This window comes from Microcaecilia unicolor, chromosome 1, assembly GCF_901765095.1.
Source record: "Microcaecilia unicolor chromosome 1, aMicUni1.1, whole genome shotgun sequence".
NCBI lineage: Eukaryota > Metazoa > Chordata > Amphibia > Gymnophiona > Siphonopidae > Microcaecilia > Microcaecilia unicolor.
In genome coordinates this window covers 206,375,748-206,399,170 of record NC_044031.1, presented here as the reverse complement: position 1 = coordinate 206,399,170, position 23,423 = coordinate 206,375,748, and the positions used below count along the sequence as shown (strand labels likewise).

Below are 23,423 nucleotides of genomic sequence, written 5' to 3'. Positions count from 1 at the left end.
GCATGTATTGGAAGCACTGTATGCAAATCAAGTTCATGCATATTCATTGTGGATATCCTGACAAACTAACTGGCAAGGGAATGTTCTTTGAAGTTTAGAAAATCTCTGCACTCTCTTTTTCAGTAAGCTTTTAGACAGGGGGATCCTTGAAGACCCTAAGGAGCCCTTTTACAAAGGTGTGCTGAAAAAATAGTCTGCGGTAGTGTAGACGTGTGTTTTGGGCGTACGCAGAATCATTTTTCAGTGCACCTGTAAAAAATGGCTTTTTAAAATTGCCGAAAATGGACATGTAGCAAAATGAAAATTGCCACACGTCCATTTTGGGTCTGAGACTTTACCACTAGCCATTGACCTAGCAGTAAAGTCTCATACAGTAACCGGGCGGTAACGACCTGAGCGCATATCAGACACACGCCAAAAATGAAATTACTGCAAGAGCTATGCAGTAGCTAAGAAGTAACTCCAAGCGCATAGACACTTATGTATTGTACTGTTTTTGTCCTGTATTTACTGTTTTGTTTTTTTTTTTTAATTGCAATTTAGGTTTTGCAAGTCACCTAGATAGGCTTTCCCTGCTTGATTGGCAGTATATTAAGTTTGAAGGAAAAAAGAAAGTTGCTCTACCCTTGTTCCACCTCAACATTACCCAGACAGTGGAGCACTGACTGGAAGGAGTTTTGGCCACACTATTAGAATAGTGCCACAGAAAATCCACGGATAGGGGACCTACAGGTTTGGCAGCTGTTGCGAAATGTATACGTTCTTTTGAATATTGACCCGAATACTTTTACCAGTGTACCCAGTATATGCTTTTGAAAACTGCCCTCCTCTTTGGTAACTATTTAATAAATCTTTCGGACTGCTTGAATCAAGCACAATTTTAAAATATATGTATCACCAGAACCCGTTCTTTAATAAACAATCAACTGCACTCTCTCGCCCCCCTCTGTTGACAGTGAATTCTTTTTACACACTTACCCCCAGATTCTATAAACAGTAAATAAAGTTGCGTGCACAAATCTCCACGTCGCATGCAACTTAATGGTTTAACAAGCTGATCAGTGCCAATAATTGGCCAACAAGCAATTATCAGCACTAACTGGCACTAATTAGGATTTATGCACCTAACTTTCTAAGCATATTCTATAAAGTGGCCTGTGTAAATTTTTGTGCAGATCAAAAAAGGGGGCGTGGCCATGGAAGGGGCATGGGCGCTCCTGAAAATTATATGCACTCTTACAAACAGTCCGCTCCTAAAGACATGGGCATTTACACCGGGTTTTAGTTGGCGTAAATGACTGTGCCTAAATTTTAGCCACAGGACTGCCGCTACACATATTCTATAAACCATGTCTAACTTTACGCAAGGTTCATAGACCACTAAGAGTGGTTTTTTTTTCAGTGCCGAGTTTTTTGACACCATATATAGGATCTGGTCCTTATTGCTGTAATACTATTTTCATTTCACTTTCTACTACTATGTAGCATTTCAACAGTGCTGTTAAGATGGCACAGCACAGTTCCTGCTCCATAGAGCTTACAATATAGCTGAGACATACAAACAAATCATTCCTAGTAATTACTTAAGTATTATAGTAAAATGAGTCAAAACCAGAAAGAGTCAGACGTTTTGAAAGAAATTTAAAAGAGGCGGGCTTATAAGCAGGGTTCAAGAGGCCATTGAAAGAGCGAGATGCACCAGTCTAGGAAGGCAACTTCAGGCACATAGTACTGCAAAGCAGACAATGTACACTTTGGCTTAGGAATGAAGGGGAAGCACACAGATATTTTAATAATTTCCAAGTTTACAAGGGGCTTATATACCATCCATCAAATAATATCTGAATGGCTTCAAAATAAAGGGAGTAGTAAAGAGATATAAGTGTTATGGTAACAGATTGTGAGGGAAACAAGGGAATAAAATACAATTTATGATAGGAAAGCAGGGAGAAGCATCTTGCCGGACAAACAGTATCACGAGAAGGAACGTGGAGAGAAAAATAAGAGGAGAAAGGTAGTGTGGAGCCTGCAAAGTCAATGTATTTGGAAGTAAGTAACTAAACAAACAAACGTATGCACATTTCCTGGGCTGATACATTTACACTGTATTTTTTACTTCGAAACTATTGCTCTCCCATAGACAATAAATATATCACGAACCTCAGTGGTGTCACTCACTGATTCATGTCTTAATACAATGAGAATTACACACCCACCTCTTCATCTGGATATGGTAAAATTCTCTAAATATCACATTTTGAATATTTAAATCTTTTTTCTTTGTATGGTTTATATCAAAATTATTTCAGATTTAATACATTCCTGTGATTTTAATAAATGCTTAAATTGCAATACTCATCTCAAAGATGTATTCCAGCTGGGGGGGGGAGGGTTCCAGGGAGTGGCACCACTGAGGTTTATGGTATATTCATTGTCTATGGGAGAGCAATAGCTTTGAAGTTTTGAGAGAGCTCCCCAAAAGAATCATTGCATTTTTTAGCCATCTCTTAATCCTGTAGCAAACGTATATTGGTATGTTTTACCAATAGGGTAACAGTATTCAGCAGACATTCACACACAGTAATAACAGATTTCAATTTCTCTACTTGCTTATGTGTGTGACTGATTAAGCCTGAACCCTAGTGAGTCAGCTATGAATGCCAACTAAATTGTTTCCACCGATTCAAATCCAAGCCATCTAACAGGATGTTAGGTCATCACCCACTGGTTACAATGTTTTTAGGAATACACAGCTCAATCATCTCTCCCTAACATTCATTTGAAGACTACAGCTTAATACTGCTACTCTCTGTGATACTCCTAATCACTAACAGGAGAACTCTGCTGAAAAGTGGAGAGGCAGAAAAGATGGAAAAGTCATGCAGAATTAATAAAATTCATACTTCAATGTTAGCAATTGAAAAGTTTCTCCAGAGCAGCTCAGGGTTTGTGCCACATCACCCTGCTAATCCGTAGAGACGGGCTAACTCATACAGAGCCTAGCAACGCTGGTAAACCATGTTGGCTGAAATGTGATAAGTTTTGTTCCCAGCAAGCAACAGCTTGGTGAATAAAATATCATTAGTGGTTATGCAGCAAATAGTTTATGCCTAGACTTTGCATATTTATTACTAGCAATCACTGTTTGTTAAAATACATACAAAAACTGCTATACCCACTCACAGGTTAATCTGAAATATACTTTATTAAAAAAAAAAAAAAAAATGATTGTATTCTCCTGTTTATATTTAATGACAACCTGCAGGTTGAGTTACAGTAGTTTAGTTATACTGAAGAGAGAATAACTTTCAACCTCCTAGAAAAGTAGTTCTTCATAAGCGGACTCGGGTCTTTGGACCTTCCTCTTGCTCCTTTACTGGAAACATAGCGGGGTTGGGGAGGTTACTGTCTTTTTTTAGGGGGGGGGAAGAAAAACTTTTATGAACGGTTACAAGTGTTCTTGTTGTTCTTTACTGTTTTAAAGCTAATCCAAAACTTTGTTTTAGTTTGGCATACTCCACAATGGGTTATCGTGTCTTATTTGCTTGACTTTGGCAGAGATATACTGTCTATGTAAAATCTGTTTTTGGATCGTAATAAAGACTTGTAAAAAAACTTTTTTTAAGTAGTTCACTTTTTTTTTTGCAAAATGTTCAGTAGTATTAACAAAAAAGTAGCGTGACCAACATGACACTTCCAAAACACCATTTTTTAAATAAAGGTTGATTATCTCTTACTCACCTCCACGGTGTTTTGGAAGTGTCGTATTGATCACACTACTTTTTTGTTTTTTTATCTTTACCCTTGTAGTGGATCTAGTTTCTCCACTTTTGTTGTTTTTTTTACCAGTAGTATTAACAGACAGTATCATATATCATTCTGCCCTCTAGGAACAATATGGTTCTCCCTTTGCATATAAAGAGGAGGAAATATTTTTTCACTCAACGAATAGTTAAGCTCTGGAATTCTCTGCCGTAGGATGTGTTAACAGTGGTTAGTGTATCTGGGTTTAAAAAAGGTTTGGACAAATTCCTGGAGGAACAGTCCACAGTCTGCTCTTGAGACAGACATGGGAAGCAACTGCTTGCCCTGGGATTTGTAGAATGGAGTCTTGCAATGATTTCGGTTTCTGCGAGGTACTTGTGACCTGGTTTGGCCACTGTTGGAAATAGGATACTGGGCTAGATGGACCATTGGTCTGACCCTGTATGGCTACTCTTATGTTCTTACATTCTTATGGGAATGATTTAAGTCAGGTAATAACCTCCTCTGGACTCTGCTCTCACAACAGGACCCACCTGACCATTTCATATATGGCTGAGGTCAGGAACAGGCAAGCATGATTAACAGTTACTAGTGAACCAGAAAGCAGGCAGGCAGGGAGTTCCTGACAGAGCCAAAGACATAGCAGGAAATGGGTTTTGGGGTTTTTTTTTCCAAACCTGCTTGTTCATTAGGCACTTTGGGGGGTCTGTTAAAGCCGAGCTAGCATTTTTAGCTTATGGTAAATGCTGAAATACCCATTGTATTCCTATGGGCATCTCAGCATTTACCGCCAGCTTTTTACCACAAGCTAAAAATGCCAGTGCCTTTGTAAAAGGCCCCTTTTCAAAAGCAAGGTGAGAAATCAGTGAACTTTCACTCCTTTATTCATCTATCAAGTGTGGATTCATATTGCAGCAAAAGAGCCATCTTTGCTTTCTGTTCTTTATAAGCTCTATGGTCAACAATTAGTTCATTCTGATTAGGGTATAGTTATGTTCACAACCTACAGATGTTTATAATTAACTTGTTTACAAAGTATACAAAAACAGGTTAATAAGATATGTCAGACAGTAGTGGAAAGAGCTAATGGGTTAAAAACTAAACAAAACACATCCAAACTTGAAAATAAGCCCTTGTCTCCCATACTCCAAAGGGGATTCTGTGCAGCTGTGCTTTGTTTATAAGAACATACCATGCACATAAGAAAAAAAATCTCTTTATTCACACCATCAACAAACAGTATGTAAGGGAAAAGCTGTAATACCATGAATGTGTGTTTCCAATGCAATTTTAAGTCCTCACAAAACACAGCTAATGTGCCTCATACTCAAATACCTGAGTGTATCCATATAGAAATGTAAAATACATGTCAAATTTGACCAGTTATTTTAATTTTCAGTATAACATTAAGCTAAGAGCGAGTATTATAGCTTCTCTCTAGCAACATGCATCTTTGCACCAAGACTAAAAAGAAATTTCAGCTTTCTTAGGAATTAGAGCCATGCATTTCATTCATCAAATTAATTTAAAAAGAAAAAACATTTGAGAATTTTTTGTCTGGGGGGTTGCAGGTTTGTTTTTTTGTTTGTTTTTCGCATTTCAATATATCAGAAATATGTGGAGTAAAGTCTAAGGATAACTTACAAATATGCATCCAGCTATGTATTATAGCTTCTCTCTAGCAAAAGATGCACATGCATCCTTGCACAAAGACTAAGATGAAATTTCAGCTCTCTTAGGAATTAGAGCCGTACATTTCAGTCACCAAATTCATTTAAAAAGAAAAAAGATTTGAGAATTTTTTGTTTTGAGGGGGAGTTGCAGGGTTTTTTTTTTTTTTTTTACATTTCAATAAATCAGAAATTCAATACATCAGAAATATATGGAGTAAAGTCTAAGGATAACTTACAAATATGCATCCGGCTGTGATGCGTTGGTAATCTACACAATTTTTTCTTCCTCTAAACAAAGGGAATTACAAATTTAATTTAAACAAGATTTAGAAAGCTAATTTAATTTAAACAAGATTTGGAAAGCAAAACCAAAAAATGTGGATTTACTTTTCTTCAAATGTATAGAAACAATTTTATTTGGTATTTGGAATTATTAATCTAATCTGCTTTGTACCCCTTTTTTTTTTTTTTTAGTGAGTAAGTGGAACATTATATTTGGAAAATAAAAATAGCTTCCAGGACATAGGAGACACTTGATTAAAACTGGTTTAATAAGATTTTTAAAAAGAGCATGCACTCAAAAGCTTCCATTTACCTATATAGGTAATTTTATTCAGCATTCTGTCTCTTTAAAATAGTTAAGGCTGCATTCCGAAGCTGAGCAACCTATTCTGAGTTTCAAAGTGTGTGTGGTTTGCCTTCCTTTTTCCTTAAACCTCAGTATCACATGACATGCCACCCAAGGCTGGCTCAGGAATACACACTTGATTACTTCAAACTGTAGCTACTCAGACAAACTGCATGAGCACAGGTTTTCTGGAAGAATTTTTCGATACTGCTTGGCAGCACTCAGATCAGTCTGTCAAGTATACCACCAACAAAATGGGGAAACGGTTGAAAGGGTTGTATGTGATCATGCAAGAAAAAGTATGACAGAGGAATGCCGTTTCTCTTTTTCTTTTATCCATTGTTAAATTTCTCCACAATATAACAGAAAAGGAAAAGTGTAATTGTTTCAGAAGTGACCCATGATGCACTGGAAGCAGACGTAGCAGCTAAACACTAATATCTATGTACAAAACATTTTTGGGCCAATACACAGCCCAAGGTGGCAGCAGTTTTTAAGGCACCAGCATTGAGTATCTGGGGTAAAGTGGTGACCAGGAAGTTACGCGTGTGCTAGTCGATGTTCAGTGCCAGCATCTGTATAGCTAAGCAGGCAAAGATACAACAGCCTTTTGTACAGTTTCATCTGCCCACTTCACTATTTTATTTATTTATTTATTGCATTTGTATCCCACATTTTCCCTATGTAGGTGTCAGTATTGAATATGGTCTGTGGCCACATAACTGTCAGCTCCCCCCCCCCCCGACTCATCCCTGGACTGACCAGCATCACCCTGGCAAACCCCAGCAGTGCCACGTCAGTCAGAGTCGATATTCAGTGCCACCATCCAACAAGGTGCAGCTAAATTATTAGTGGCTGACCTGTTCATCGTGGTTTAGGTGGGCAGGAGCCCACTTAAACCATACTATCAACCCCTTCGTTTCTGTAGCACAAGATGTTCCAGCTTCCTGCTTCCATGAGATCAAACCATCTTGATGATCACATACTTGTAAACTAATGTGATTTATCTTCTTCGGCAGAATTGTCTTCTGCTCTGTAAGTAATAGCCTGGAAGTACTACTATGCTTAACACTTCGTTATTACTTGTAAGTTGCAAAATGTGGGAGGAGAGAAGAGGTTAAATATTTACAAATTCCCTGCAAACAGTTCACCTCAACAGTATCCTACATTTAGAAAGAAGATTAAACATGTTTATTTAAGAAATTTATATTACAAGATGATTATTAATTTTAGGTTAGTTATATTTTATGTAAGGTTTATGTAATTCTCAGAGATTGTTCTGGCTTCTTGACCTTTGTGATCCACTTAGAACTAAGTCAGAAATGTAATGTAATGTAAAGGGCTCCTGAACAGCAGACATGTCATGACCTTCTTCCTGCATCTCGTTAGTCTGTCTCTTTAGAACTAGCCCAATCGTTTTATCATTTTACTATAATTAGGATTATATGTCCAATTATAAATACATGTTTCCTTCTGAACACACAATCTATCCATGTTTTCTTATTGTGCCAACTGTGTAATTAATCTGTGGGATCTGCTACTGTAGGATGTGGTCAAGGGGACCAACATAGTGGGATTCAAAAGAGGAATGAACATGTTCCTGAAGGAAAACTTCATAAAAATGATTAGCTAGGTGAACTTGGGAAAGCCATTGTTCATCCATGCAAATTAACCATGAGATAGATCCAGGGCCACTTTGACTTGTGTGCCCTAGGCATTTTTGCCATCATAGGGCCCTCAGTTGGTGGTATTTAATATATGACATAGATTTTAATTTCAATTGTATGTATACTTTATTTGTATTTGATTTGTATTGTATGTATTTGTATATTTTCAAGCAGGGCTAATTTAACCATTGGACCAGATGAGGCTATGGCCCAGGGTGCTGGTGATTAACCCTCTGACTTCACTGCTGCTTGCTGCGAAGTGAAAGGAGGCTTAAGGTAATATAACCTGATTGTTCATTCCACATCTTTGTCAACTTATTAACTTGCTGACCTATAGGAGTCCCTTGACCCCTGATGCAGGCGTTTGTACGCCGAAACACGGACCGTGTCGGGTCTCCATTATAAATAAAGAACTACATTTTTCTCAATCCTGAAGGCCCAGTGTTTGCTTTGTTTGGTTGTTTGGTTGTTTTTGTATACTGTATTCCCTCTCTTTTGTGACTGTCAGCAGATAGTTAGGCAGGGGATCTGTAGGGGCAGAGGAGGGATTCATCATAGAAATTCCATGAAGTACTTCAGATTGTAAAGGGATTTGAAATATAGAGAAAGTTCTGCATGGTTGCGTGGAGGTATCTACATCTGGTAACGGGGAAACTAGTGATGTGACAGAGCTCTAAAGAGACGTGATCTTGCAAATAAAAGCTATTGTAAAATCATCTGCAGCAAGAGTGGGTGCAGAGATATGGTTCTGGGATGAATCTGTCACCTGTTTAAGTAACTTAAAAAGATGGGAGGGATATGTGTCCCTACAAAGAAGCTTAGAATAAAAGTCCATTTTAGCAAAGTGACAGATCTACGAAAGTGAGCAGATGCATTTTTAAATAACAAATAAATGGGAAGGCAACGTCTGCGCCATTGATGCTCATAATGACAGGATTGTCTTTGAAGAAGTTTGAGGCCTTGATGATACCAAGGATGACTAGATGCTGAAGCTTAACATTGTCAATTGAAACTACCTTTTCAATAGTATTTGACATAACAGAATTCCAAGTAGAGACCCAAGACACTAAAGGAAGAGAAAGGAAATTCAGTGGGAATTGAGAGCAATGAGATTTTCAGGAGAAATGTTTCTAATTTCCAAAAAGACCTATAGCAAATAGAGGGCAAGGTGCCTGAAGAAGGGAGCATAAAGTTAAATTTTAGAAAATTGTGATTTGACCAGGGGATAGAGATAGTAGTAAGACTAGTAATAGGATTATCACAATGAGTAATAATCAAGTCGAGTGTATATCCAGCAATGTGATTTGAAAAAAAAGAGACATGCTTAGTGAGATCCAAGTCACAAAGAAATGAATGGAAATCAAGAGCTAAAGATCTGTAGAATCCACGATGTGGAAATTAAAATCACCTAGGATCAACAAAGGAGATGGGTCAATAAAAAAAAGGAGAGATAATGACATACGGATTGTATTGCTGCTTGAGTCACTGGAGGTGGAAAGTAGACTAGAAAGATTGAGAGGATGTAGTGAATGCAAACGAAAAGTCATACTTTCAAAAAATTGAGAAGAATAAGAATGAAGCAAAGTAGATTTAATTGAGATGTATGCCAATCCACATCCCCATTTAAAAGGCCAAACAGAAAAAGAGAAATAAGAAGGAAGGCAATATTGTTCCAGAAAAAGGTATCAGAGTTAGCTAACCAAGTTTCACTGAGACAAAGTAGATCAAGATTAGAATTAAGAATGAAATCATTAACTGGGACTTATAATGTATGGAACGCACACTCAAAAGAACCTGGAGTATATAGTGAGAAGTGGCTTGGCTAGCCATGAAAGGCGTCAATGTCCTAAGAGTGCAGGAACTCGCCTTAGTTTGCTGAAATGAACCTGGAGGGGGAGAAACACTTCGACCCCATACTACTGGAGCATGGGATGACATGATGAAATGGTTAAGTAAAATGAGGATGAAAAATACCCAGGAAAACAAAAGTATAGGCTGAAGGAGGCACACAAAGGAACATGACATGCTCCTTTGTTGCACTCCTTTAGTGCACAACATGGCACGAGCACGGTGTGCACCACAGAGAACACAGTGAGAGATTTCAAGTGAATTGTTAGAGAGAGAGAGAGGGAAGATCACTTCTAACGAAACAGCAAAACCTGGCATTTGGTTGAGGAATCATCATTTACATCTTACTTCTGCTTTTACTTGTAACTGCAAGCATCATATGGAACAGAGTAAAAGTAGTAAAAATTGGTGAAATTATTACTTCAGTAAAAGTAACATAAGAGCTCTATTCATACTAATCGGATAGGGCTACCGCTAGCAACGCACTGTAATGTACATCAACATTCTTTTGAAGAGTTGCTATGTGTGGTGCTTCAATTTATTCATCAAACTAAAAGAGGTGGAGATTATCAGAAGATCCTGTTACAATATGAGCAAAGATGGATGTTTAGATTTCATTCTTTGCACCCGATAGGTTTGAATCACCGTGTTGAGTGGAGTCACTTTTTTTAGAGCTTGCCTATTGGTAGTTTGACCTGACAGCGTCTGACGTCATATTTTCTATAAAGCAGCCATATTGACCTGTCAGTGAGTCAATAGGAGAGCGTGACACATTGGGCTGACCTTTCTTCTAAGTATGTGTGAGATTGTTTATGATCTTATTGAGTTCCTGTGCTATCTTTGATGTAAATATTTCTTCTTTAGAGTGTGCGACAGAGGCCCTGAAGCAGCCTTGCGAAACGCTGGCCATCGTCGGCCCCGCACATGTACCTGAGAGAGAAGAATTCAGCAATATACGCGATCCATGAAGCACCCACTATAAAGATAAGTGTGGTGTTTATTTAACATTGATAGCAACATTAGTAAAATGTAACCAATAAGTAAAACAATTAAAAACTAAGCTAAATAATTGAAATTAAAAACAGTTTAAGCAGCAGCAGTTTTTTTGTGCCAATGATGAAAGCAGGGTCCTTTTGACCTGATATAACTTCAACAGATCAATTCAAGACCTGGAAGCTCTTTGAGGCCTTTTCCGCTAGCGTGGCATACTATTTAGTTGTTCTTAGTCATTTTTGACAGCAGTTCTTTTGTTTGTATAATTCAGTAAAAGTAATAAACGTTTTCCTGTACTTCTTTACATATATAAGTAATGAAACTTTTTACTTAAGTATAGTAACTAGTTACATTTACTTAGATACTATACAACACTGTTACAGGGAAGCCGCTCACTCGATGGGGCTCAACAAAGCCTCTTTCAAACTGCTGGCCGACACCAAAGCAGCGATCTTGGCTGAAGGGGAGGAGATCGATGGAAGACCAGCAGTTTGTACTGCTCGAGTATCTCTTGCAGGAGTGGAGGTAGAGACCAGTGGAAACTCTTTCAATACCAATCTCGAGTAAAAGCCCAAGTTATCACAGCTACACCAGAACTCAAGAGCGACTCACTCTAGAGTGCCATCTGAGATTATCAGCATATCTTTTCTTGAGTTCTCTCTTGAATATCTTTTGCTTATTCTCTGCCTTTCTTCCTTTGTCAGATTAATGTGTGACTGGCTGTCACAGCGCTATTTTGGCCTTATGATTTATAGCGTTTATTTGCATATTCTATGGATGAGTTTTACATGAATCGTGTTTACTGTTAGCATCTTGTTCGTTTTCTTTTTTTCTGGATAATGTCCTATTGTGTTTATTTTTATGTGCAACAATGAGTTTCCATATTTTTATTATTATGCACAAAATTGGTTATCTTTTTTAAGCTATGTGTCAATCTTCAGAGTTGAAAGTCAATCTGCATGTTTTCTGGAAATATGTTTGAACAGCATTCGATTTCATTGAGTGAAATAGCAGAGTTTTACATTGACAAGATTTGTCAAGTTCCTAATTTTGCTTTTTGTTTTTAACTATACATCCTTGGTCAAAGATCTATATTTTTTATTTTTAATATGTTTTTGCTTATATTTATATATCTTCACATTTACAGACATTTATAAAAACTTTTTATGTTGTACAGTACAGTATATATATATTTTTCCTATCCTTTTAATGTATACATTTAATTTTCCATATCTAAAATATATATACTTATGTTTGTTTATAGGCTGTCTGTATTTTTATACTTTCTTTTGTCAATGAAGAAATTGTGCGCTGAGTAATATATTAATAATATTCAGATATACATTATTATTTTTTATTTTAGTTATCTAGTTTTGCATATTTTATTTGTGATTGATTATTTCATGTATGTTTACAGACCCCTGATGAAGGAATAAGTGCCTAAACTTGGCCAAATCGGGTCAAAAAGAAAAAAGGGGTAGCTTAACTGTATATTAGATTTTTAATTTGTACTGATTTTATTATGTAGTTTATTCTGATTTGCTGTGCTTTCCTGTAATGAATGGAATTCCTATGTTTGTTTATTTGTATACACTAATTGTTTTTATACATATGTAAACCGTTCTGTTTTGCAGCTGCAATAAGACACGGTATATAAATTAACATAAATAAATAAAAATAAATAAAATTTTCTCAATAAACTTTGTGGTTGAACTTGAGATCTCCTCATCCTTGGACTATCTCTACTTTGGTTTTGCCTGCTTATGGAAGAAATGCTCCAAAGAAATTAGTTTTAATTGTGCACTCATGACAACCAAAGAGGGTAGCCAAAGAGTTACCCTTCAGATGTTGACAGTAATGGAATTTGTGATGCCCCCAATCTCTGGTGCAGAGAGAAGCAGCCCAGAGTTGGTCCATGAAGAATCAAATATCAGACGGAGAACTGATTTGTAATCTTTCCACCATTCCTGGATAGCTGCACTTTGCATCATACTTTGCTTTGTTTTCTTTTGTTTTACAGAACATGCTCAATATGGAGCCAAAAGCCCTTCTGCAGAGCAACAAGTGCAACAGCAGCTTTTACATTAGCTGACCCAATAGCAACAAACATCCCAAGTACAGCCAAATAATCTGTGCAGACACTGGTAGGATACAGTCTTTGTGACAGGAAGGAAGGGGAGACCTGCAAGTACTCAACAGGAGCTGCACAGGGCAATGGAGAGTGCCAGTGGAAGAAGCAAGTTTGGTGGTCCTGATGGTGGGTTAATGAGAAATAGGGATAGAAGGTGGTGTGAAGGCTCTGCAGCTGCAGACTGAGAATAAGTACATAAGTACATAAGTAGTGCCATACTGGGAAAGACCAAAGGTCCATCTAGCCCAGCATCCTGTCACCGACAGTGGCCAATCCAGGTCAAGGGCACCTGGCACGCTCCCCAAACGTAAAAAAACATTCCAGACAAGTTATACCTAAAAATGCGGAATTTTTCCAAGTCCATTTAATAGCGGTCTATGGACTTGTCCTTTAGGAATCTATCTAACCCCTTTTTAAACTCCGTCAAGCTAACCGCCCGTACCACGTTCTCCGGCAACGAATTCCAGAGTCTAATTACACGTTGGGTGAAGAAAAATTTTCTCCGATTCGTTTTAAATTTACCACACTGTAGCTTCAACTCATGCCCTCTAGTCCTAGTATTTTTGGATAGCGTGAACAGTCGCTTCACATCCACCCGATCCATTCCACTCATTATTTTATACACTTCTATCATATCTCCCCTCAGCCGTCTCTTCTCCAAGCTGAAAAGCCCTAGTCTTCTCAGCCTCTCTTCATAGGAAAGTCGTCCCATCCCCACTATCATTTTCGTCGCCCTTCGCTGTACCTTTTCCAATTCTACTATATCTTTTTTGAGATACGGAGACCAGTACTGAACACAATACTCCAGGTGCGGTCGCACCATGGAGCGATACAACGGCATTATAACATCCGCACACCTGGACTCCATACCCTTCCTAATAACACCCAACATTCTATTCGCTTTCCTAGCCGCAGCAGCACACTGAGCAGAAGGTTTCAGCGTATCATCGACGACGACACCCAGATCCCTTTCTTGATCCGTAACTCCTAACGCGGAACCTTGCAAGACGTAGCTATAATTCGGGTTCCTCTTACCCACATGCATCACTTTGCACTTGTCAACATTGAACTTCATCTGCCACTTGCACGCCCATTCTCCCAGTCTCGCAAGGTCCTCCTGTAATCGTTCACATTCCTCCTGCGACTTGACGACCCTGAATAATTTTGTGTCATCGGCGAATTTAATTACCTCACTAGTTATTCCCATCTCTAGGTCATTTATAAATACATTAAAAAGCAACGGACCCAGCACAGACCCCTGCGGGACCCCACTAACTACCCTCCTCCACTGAGAATACTGGCCACGCAATCCTACTCTCTGCTTCCTATCTTTCAAAAGAAATGGCAGCAAATCCAAGAACTTTACATGATGGTAAGCAGTAACTGGTTGGAGGGGGGGAGGCACTGAATAAGCACAAGGAGCACACAGGTCTCAACAGCGTTTTCTTTTGAAAATTTGAATTGTAGAGGAGAAGTCCTCTGATACAAAGGAAGATGTGTGCATACTAATTCAAGGGAAATGTTCAATCCAGGGAATTTTAATCAGCTATTACATAACCTGGGCAAATATCTTTAAAAACTGGCTTAATACTGTCTCCACTCTGTCTCTATCCTTTGAGAAGCACCAAAGAAAACTAAAAAAAAATTGTTTTTTTGATTCTTCCATTTTTGAGGGTTTTTCACACAAACAATTGTAAATATATACCTCAGATATACTACCTGTAAATCTCAGTCTTAGGCAGTCCACCCTTGACATCTCTGGTTTGTACCAAAGGCAATGGAGGGTGAAAATGATTTGCCCACCTTCCTTGATTCTAAACCCACTGTTCCAGAACTGCCAAGTTATTTATTTAAACATGATGATATATCTATCCCACACTTTCCACAGCTCAAGACAGGGTACAATAAACGTTCATAATAATTAAAAACAATAATATATACTAAAGCCATAAAACAAAATCTCCTTCCATCAATAATTTTTTTTTAATTCCGAATACTTTCATATCTACAAAAATGCAGTTATAGTTACTTGCCTATCAATGGTACACTAAAAGCCTGAGAAAAATGTCTTCAAACACTTCATAAAAATATTAATGTCTGTCATCCACAGATCATCAGGCAAACTATTCCATTCAAAAAGACACACAAGGTAAATTATCTTTTTGGGGGTTTCAACCTAACAATACTGTCAAGAAGCAGGCAAGCATAATTTCTTTGAGTCATCACAATGCAATGATCTTGAAGACATATATAATGATATTGATGATAAAAAAATATGATGGTGTATTTCCTGACAAAATCCTATAGATCAGACATATCTTAAACCTAAATCTCCAAAATGTAGAAAGCCAATGTAAAGAATAAAGTACCAGAGTAATATTCTCATAATGTGATTTTCTAGTCAATAACCTAGTTGCTGAATTTTGAATTGCCTGACACGACTTGTTCATAGTCTGAAGCATTCCCCCAAAAATGGGAATTACAATAAACTAGTCAAACTAAGATCAACGCTTACAATAATGTTCTGAAATCAGAAGATGTCAGTATCATATTTAAATGTCTACACAATCTTTATCAAAAATATGATGTTGTAACCAGTACCTGGAGGGAGACTTTTTGCCGGTCTGGATTAGTGTGCTATTTGCAGTCCCTGATTCTACCCATCTAACTCAGCACTGCAGGTCCCATAATGCACTAGGAAGGCTAGCTATTCAGCACTAAACTGCCACTTTGAGCGGATATTAACTTAACCGGCTAGCGCTGAATATTTGCTTGCCTGGTTAAGTTGCTGTGACCAAAACTGAAACCAGATATTCAATGCTGGTTCCTTGACGCAGCCCGGCATTGAATATTCTGGGTCAACGGCAGCTAACCACACTGCCTACCACTGGCTGAATATCAGGGGTTTGTAGTTTTGTGGGCCTAAGAATATAAGAAAAACAATGCCAAGACCAAGGCCCATTGGGCTGTATTGGGCAGATCCTAAAAGGTAGATCTATTTCTTATTACTCATTTCTATGGAAGAGCAAATGTCTCTCCTGGGTCTACCTGGCTCATACTTTTTATAGACTTTTCCAGTCCTCTTTTCAATCCCACCATGCCTTGACCATGGTGTGGCCTCACCTTGAGTATTTGCGTTCAAGTCTGGTCATATCTCAAAAAAGATATGGTGGAATTAGAAAAGGTTCAAAGAGTGACCAAAATGATAAACTGGATGGAACTCGTCTCGTATGAGGAAAGGCTAAAGGTTTAGAGCTCTTCAACTTAAAAAAGAGACAGCTGAGCGGGGATATGATTGAGGTCTACAAAATCCTGAGTGGTGTAGAACGGGTAAAAGTAAATCGATTTTTCACTCTTTCAAAAAGTACAAAAACCAGAGGACACTCAATGAAATTACATGGAAATACTTTTAAAACAAATAGAAGAAAATATTTTTTCACACAAAGAATAGTTAAGCTCTGGAACTCATTGCCAGAGGATGTGATAACAGAAGTTAGTATATCTGCATTTAAAAAAGAGTTTGGACAAGGTCCTGGAGGAAAAGTCAATAGTCTGCTATTCAGATGGACATGGAGAAGCCACTGCTTGTCCTGAAATTGGTAGCATGGAATGTTGCAACTATTTGGGATTCTGTCAGGTAACTGTGAACTGTATTGGCCTGTTTTGGAAGGATACTGGGCTAGATAGCCATACTGGTCATACCAATGGTCCATTTTTATGTTCTTATCCTCCAGCAACAGATTTCACAGTTTAATTATATGCTGCATGAAAAAATACTTTCTACAATTTGTTTTCAATCTGCTGGTCATTAGTTTCATGGAATGTCCTCTCTTTTTCTGCCTTTTGAATGGTTAAACAGCCATTCCTTATTTAACTGCTTCAAATCACTCTTTATAAACCTCTGTCTATATCCCCTCTCAGTCATCTTTTCTTCAAGCTGAAGAGCCCTAACCTATTCAGCCTCTCCTCATAAAGGAAATGTTCCATTCCCTTTATCATTTTTGTCATCCATCTCTGAACCTATACTCTTTCTGGGATGTGGTAACCACACCATGAGCCTACACAGAGGTATGATAGTGTCAGTTTTGTTCCTCATTCCATGTTGCTTTTTAGTCAGCTGCTAAACTGTAGACTGAAAATGCCAACATATGGTCTGCAATGGCTCCAAGATCTTTTTTCTTGGAGCCATCAGTAACTATCCCTGGTAAGAAGAGTATCCAAAATCTTTTCAGGATTGTTCCTGAATCATAAGGTCTAAGAAGCACAGTTTGGGAAAGCAGTCCTTGGGCCATCATACAGGACTCCATTCTATGTGCTCCACTCTTACTGAGAGGTTCTAGTAGCGTGTGGGAACATCACAGAGAAGACATGCTAGGATGCCAAGAGGAAGATACTATAGCTGGAAGTATAGCATCTGCTGACACAGGGTTCTATTTTGGAGAAGGCTTCTCTTCTGCATTCAGCCCACCACGAAAACCACAACCGATACTCAGTGAGGGGGATAGGTGTGGCTAGAGGTAAAAGGGAAAAAGGAAAGTCTGACATTTATCTATCCTAGGTTACATATTTCTCTTACATACTTTAAACCAAGGCACAGATATGATTATTTGATCATTGACTACTGTAAATCATCCTTATACAGTAAACTGAACTCTGCTTTGTGAATCATGGCAATTTCTTATGTCCATGGTGCAGAAAACTAACTTTCTACAACTTCTACAATCTGCTGCTCAAAACAGAACTACTGACAGAGTTAAACAGTGCATCTCAAGCAAAGGCTGAGCTGCACCCCACCCCCATACCTCCTTTCCTTTCCATCCCCAGTACAAGCACTAATGCAAGTGCATATGCTCGATACACAAGGAAATCAGAGAAGATAAAAAAATACTGCTCTTAGGTCAGGCAGCAAGCAAATCCCTGTTACTCACCACTGGAAGTTGTGCTCGAGGCTACTGCCTTCTCACTGACATCTGATCGAGTGGAGCCTTTCACAATGGAATTCTCAACTTTTTTCATCTCACTGGCGGTGCTGCTGTGAGATTGGGCCTCCATGTTGATTTTTCATTACTTCTGCTCTTTGAATCCAAATACCTGAATGAAAAAGGAGAGGGGGAGAGAGAGAGGGAGAGACATCTGAACTTCAGGTATCTTAGAAACTCCAAATCAAAACAAAACAAAAAAAACTAAAGAAAGAACCCTGCCACAGGGCACCTTGCTTTTTATTGCCTATGACCAGAAGCAGGGTTGGTAACACAGCGCTACTAGCAGTTCCATGGGCCCATCAGAACATAGAAGGAACTTAAGGAAATACACTTGAGTTGGAAAAACTACTTCAAACAGGCTCTATGGCACAGGCCTTTCAAGTGCTTTTTAACTGCAAAAAATTTCATCTGAGCTTATAAAAGAATAAGCCTGAGAATTAAGCATTTCATCTTTTTAATTTATTTTTTTTTTTTGCTTACAGCAGCGTCTCAATAAGATCAGAGTTCTGTGGGAGAAAGCAGCCATTGTGCCCAGCCTTTGGTCTGCATACTAATTCACCAACTGCACACCTTCCTTCACCTCATCCTCCCGCGGTGTACTCTATGAAGGTGCATTATATCTCATGGTGTTGTTTTACAAATACAGGTGCCATGCAAGCACAGTGGAGAATACTACAGGTTTGTAAGCTGTCAATGACAGCTGAGGCATGATTCAGCTACACAATAAAACAAAATGACATGTTCCTGGCCAGATCCAAAGGTCTCTATTCTATCCTCATCCTTCTCAATCTATCTCCTGCTTTTGACACTGTTGATCACCACCTACTCCTTAATACGCCATCCTCACTTAGATTTCAGGGCTCTGTTCTTTCCTGGTTTTCTTCTTATCTCTCCCATCGTACTTTTAGTGTATACTCTGGTGGATCCTCCTCCACTATCCCACAATCAGTTGGTGTTCCTCAGGGATCTGTCCTGGGACCTCTTCTTTTCTCCATCTATACTTGAAACTAAACATGACCAAGACTGAGCTTCTTATCTTTCACCCTAAATCGTCCTCTCCTCTTCCCCCATTCTCTATTTCTGTGGATAACACTCTCATCCTTCCTGTCTCATCGGCTTGTAACCTTGGGATCACCTTTGACTCCTCTCTCTCCTTCTATGCACATATTCAGCAGACTGCTAAAACCTGTCATTTCTTTCTCTATAATCTCACCAAAATTCGCCCTTTCCTTTCTGATCACACTACCAGAACCCTTATCCACACTCTTATCACCTCTCGCTTAGACTATTGTAACTTGCTTTTCACAGGTTTCCAACTTAGCCATCTCTCTCTTATTTAATCTGTTTGAAATTCTGCTGCACAACTTATATTCCACCAGTGTCGCTATCCTTATATTAGCCCTCTCCTCAAGTCACGTCACTGGATCCCTATCTGTTTCCGCATACAGTTCAAACTCCTCTTATTGACTTATAAGTGCATTCATGCTGCAGCTCCTCAGTACCTCTCCGCTCTCATCTCTCCCTACACTCCTCCCTGGGAACTCCGTTCACTGGGTAAATCTCTCTCATCTGCACCCTTCTCCTCCACCGCTAACTCCAGACTCCGTTTCTTTTATCTTGCTGCACCTTATGCCTGGAATAGACTTCCTGAGCAAGTACATCAAGCTCCATCTCTGACCGTCTTCAAATCTAGGCTAAAAGCCCACCTTTTTTATGCTGCTTTTAACTCCTAACCCTTACTCACTTGTTCATTACCCTTATTTTATCACCCCCACCTTAGTAATTTTTTTTTTTTGTTACATTTGTACCCCGCGCTTTCCCACTCATGGCAGGCTCAATGCGGCTTACATGGGGCAATGGAGGGTTAAGTGACTTGCCCAGAGTCACAAGGAGCTGCCTGTGCCTGAAGTGGGAATCGAACTCAGTTCCTCAGTTCCCCAGGACCAAAGTCCACCACCCTAACCACTAGGCCACTCCCACTCCATTCCCTTATCTCTTATTTTTCCTCTTTGTCTGTCCTAATTAGATTGTAAGTGCTGTCGAGCAGGGACTGTCTCTTCATGTTCGTATACAACGCTGTGTACGTCTAGTAGCTCTATATAAATGATACGTAGTAATAATAGTAGTAGTAGTAGAAACAAAAAAACCTTTTCAGTGCCCAATTTGGTTTCCTTAAGGTCTTTATCAATTGCACTGTATGGATACTGGCACCACAGTCACCGATTTCCTTTCAAGCTTTCGGTCACATTTACCATGTCCAACTTTATTCATGGGACACACTCATCCAAATATTCCTACATGACTGCAGACACATTCTTGTATGTCACTTGGATAATAAAGGGTTACAACACAGAATGACAATGATTTTGAATGAGATGTAAGACCTTATTTCAGAAGCCCTATTCACAATTTGCACATGTAAAATATCAAAATTTAAATGGATACTCCAAACTGGGAAAACCCAATTTCAGACAGCCTGGATTTACACATGTTAAGCTGAACTAGGTTTAAATGATGAGGAGGCAAAGTATAGGTGAGACTAGGGCAGGAGCAAAAAATATACATGTATTCCCCATTTCAGAAGGGGGAATAGACATCTATGATCAGAGATCAGCGTCAGGATTTACAGCTGCTTCTGGATAGGTACAGGTTTTGCATTAAGAGCTTGTTTCAGGCAGCACTGTACAGGAGAGATTAAGGGAGGTTGCCCCTCTTAATCTCCTATGGGATGATGCTCAGAACTCCAGAGCTATACTGAACAGCACCTGGGAATAGAGCAGAAAAATAACTCCCTGATGCTCAATACTAACTCCATGCAAATAATATGCAAAAGTGGGGAAGGAACATGCCTGGCGCATGCGCACAAGAGTTTCGCAGTAAGCATGGTTCATATGCGCAGGTGGTAGGCAAACCCAGAAGTTAAGCATACATTGGCGCCATTTTTCTGTGGTAGGTTTAAAACAAATCGGAGAGAGTTTTTCTTTACTCAGCGCGTAGTTAGACTCTGGAACTCATTGCCGGAGAAGGTAGTGACGGCAGCTGGCCTTGCTGAGTTTAAAGGGGGTCTGGACAGATTTCTGAAGGAAAAGTCCATTGATCGTTATTAAATTTTGGGTTTTTTGCCAGGTTCTTGGGGCATGGATTGGCCTCTGTCGGAGACAGAGTGCTGGGCTTGATGGACCCTTGGTCTTTTCCCAGCGTGGCAGTGCTTATGTGCTTATGTGCTTTAAATATAAGCCTTTCAAATTATTTTACTGATGCTTATAATTAAGCACAGAAAACAAGTGCCAATGTGTGCTTTCATTTTTGGCTTTGCTCAGACTCGCACACATGTGTTTCTCACTTCCGCACTTCCAAGGGCTTCCTTCCACTTCAAAATTTGATTAAAACTGATAGATTTTAAGGAGAAAATCATGGGAAATTCTCTCTTCTAAACACCAGCTCAGAGCTGGTATTAGGTTTCCAGCAGTAAGGGTAGCTTTTTTGTGCACGCTTTCTCTGAGCATTGGGGAAGGAATAGGAAGTGACCTCATTAACATCCATTGGATTACATTTAAATACTATTTGCACTAATTTTTGTCACACACCTTGTTTCCCATGCTAAAGCCCTCTGAACCTTCTGCGCAGATCGGCTCTAGCACCAGCGTTAGGTTCTGAGCATCCGCCCACTAGAGTCACTTCTACTACTACTACTACTATTTAGCATTTCTATAGCGCTACAAGGCGTACGCAGCGCTGCACAAACATAGAAGAAAGACAGTCCCTGCTCAAAGAGCTTACAATCTAATAGACAAAAAATAAAGTAAGCTGAATTACTGAGCATCAATTAAGTTGAATGAATGCAGGTTCTGTACTTAAAACTGGAAGATTTAGACATATCTGTTTTTCAAAATGGCATACTTACACTTCTAAGAACATAAGAATAGCCATACTGGGTCAGACTGATGGTCCATCTAGCCCAGTAAGCAAGTGTATTTGGCCAATCCAGGTCACAAGTATTTGGCAGAATATCAAATAGTATGCTGGAAAAAGTGAAGATGACAAACAGAACAGCATTCATCTTCTATTGGTCTCAACACAGGCCATGTTTCGGCTGATTGGTCTGCATCAGGAGTCTAAAATAATGTATATCAACAGATGCTTGCGGAATCCAGATAAGCCCTTGAGTCCAATAGAAAATGAATTACAGTGATCTTGAGTCCAACAGAAGATGAATTAAAGTTATTTTACCACCATTGGTGTTTTGTTGTTCTGTTGGTCATCTCCACTGTTTATTCTACACTTGATATATTACCTTTCTGTATATATAGTCATAGACTGTTTTTTTGCAGGTACTTTCATGTCCCTAATGGGGCAATGGACTTTTCCTCCAGGAATTATCCAAACCTTTTTTAAACCACATCCTCTGGCAACAAGTTCCAGAGGTTAACTATTCATTGAATGAAAAAATATTTCCTCCTATTGTAAACCAGGCTCCTACTGGCTAAGTCCGAGCAGCCTCCTCACCACCAGCCCGGAACTCTCTGTTTTCCTCCTTTATGTGTTTCTTCTTTTTTCTTGGGCCTGTTTCGGGATTTGCAACCCGACCCCCTTTCTTCAACTGCTCCTCGGCGGTTTTAAACACAGTCCAAGTACAGCCAGGCTTCTCTCTCAGCACAGTTCAATTAAGTCAGGCTGTTTTAAACACAGTCCAAGTACAGCCAGGCTTCTCTCTCAGCACAGTTCAATTAAGTCAGGCTGTTTTAAACACAGTCCAAGTACAGCCAGGCTTCTCTCTCAGCACAGTTCAATTAAGTCAGGCTGTTTTAAACACAGTCCAAGTACAGCCAGGCTTCTCTCAGCACAGTTCAATTAAGTCAGGCTTTGCGCGGGCTCAAAGCCTTGGGTCCCACCCTCTAGGTCAGTCTCTATTCTCCTGACCTCCTCCCGCTTGACCCAGGACTTCCACCCTATACCTTGAGTGCTGGCTGAGCCATAGCCAAAAGCTCCATGGGTTCGTCTAAGATCAGCTCTGCCTCCTCTTGCTCCATTGCCTCTGGTTCATTCTCCTTTTCTCCTTCAGGAGCCCAGTCCATTTTCTCCTCTCCCCACCCCTTTTCCAGCTGATTACACTTTTCTTCATTAACTCTGATAGGCTGCTTTTCCTTCTCCTGCCACCGGTTCAGCCACCTCCTCCACCAGGGTGGTGACTCAGCTTTTCCCCTTTTCTGGTAGCCCCCTTCTGGAGCTTCTTGGTTCTGCACCCTATTTCTCCTTACCCTGGGTTCTCCTGGGGCTTTCTGGGAGTTGTAGTTTCTTATTGGTATGTCCCTCTTGGGCAAAAACTGAGCAACCTTAGGGTCTTCCCTCCTACCCTCCGGCTCTCTTTTCTCCGGTGGGTAGCTGGGGTCCCTCTTCCTTTCGGCATATTCCTTACACTATTCATTTTAAAAGTATTTCCATGTAACTCCTGCAATACCAACTTAGACACATTAAGTGCTGATACTTAGACAAGTATGTTTTCTACTTGCCTCCACTGACAACTGTAAAATGTTTGTTCCTGACACATGTAGCCACAACATACAGGTATATATTTTACAAAAAAGCAGATCATTTTCTAAAATACTGCAGGAGTTGATATGTCCAGGTTTAGAAGTGTACAATTCTAACTTCTATGCTCTAAAATGAGCCTTAAACTGTCTATAGATATTTCCTTGCCTTGGAATACCACAGTTCACTAAATATAAGCTTTGTCCA

At 39.3% G+C, this 23,423-nt stretch overlaps 1 protein-coding gene across 1 annotated transcript in view; it reads right to left on the bottom strand.

Moving 5' to 3' along the window:
• Positions 1 to 23,423, bottom strand: part of GLI3 (GLI family zinc finger 3) — a 608,365-nt gene that overhangs the window by 512,964 nt on the left and 71,978 nt on the right. The window contains 1 exon segment of the mRNA XM_030203853.1: positions 17,634 to 17,796. Within this exon segment, the coding sequence (XP_030059713.1) occupies positions 17,634 to 17,757 (124 nt within the window). The 5' untranslated portion in view covers positions 17,758 to 17,796.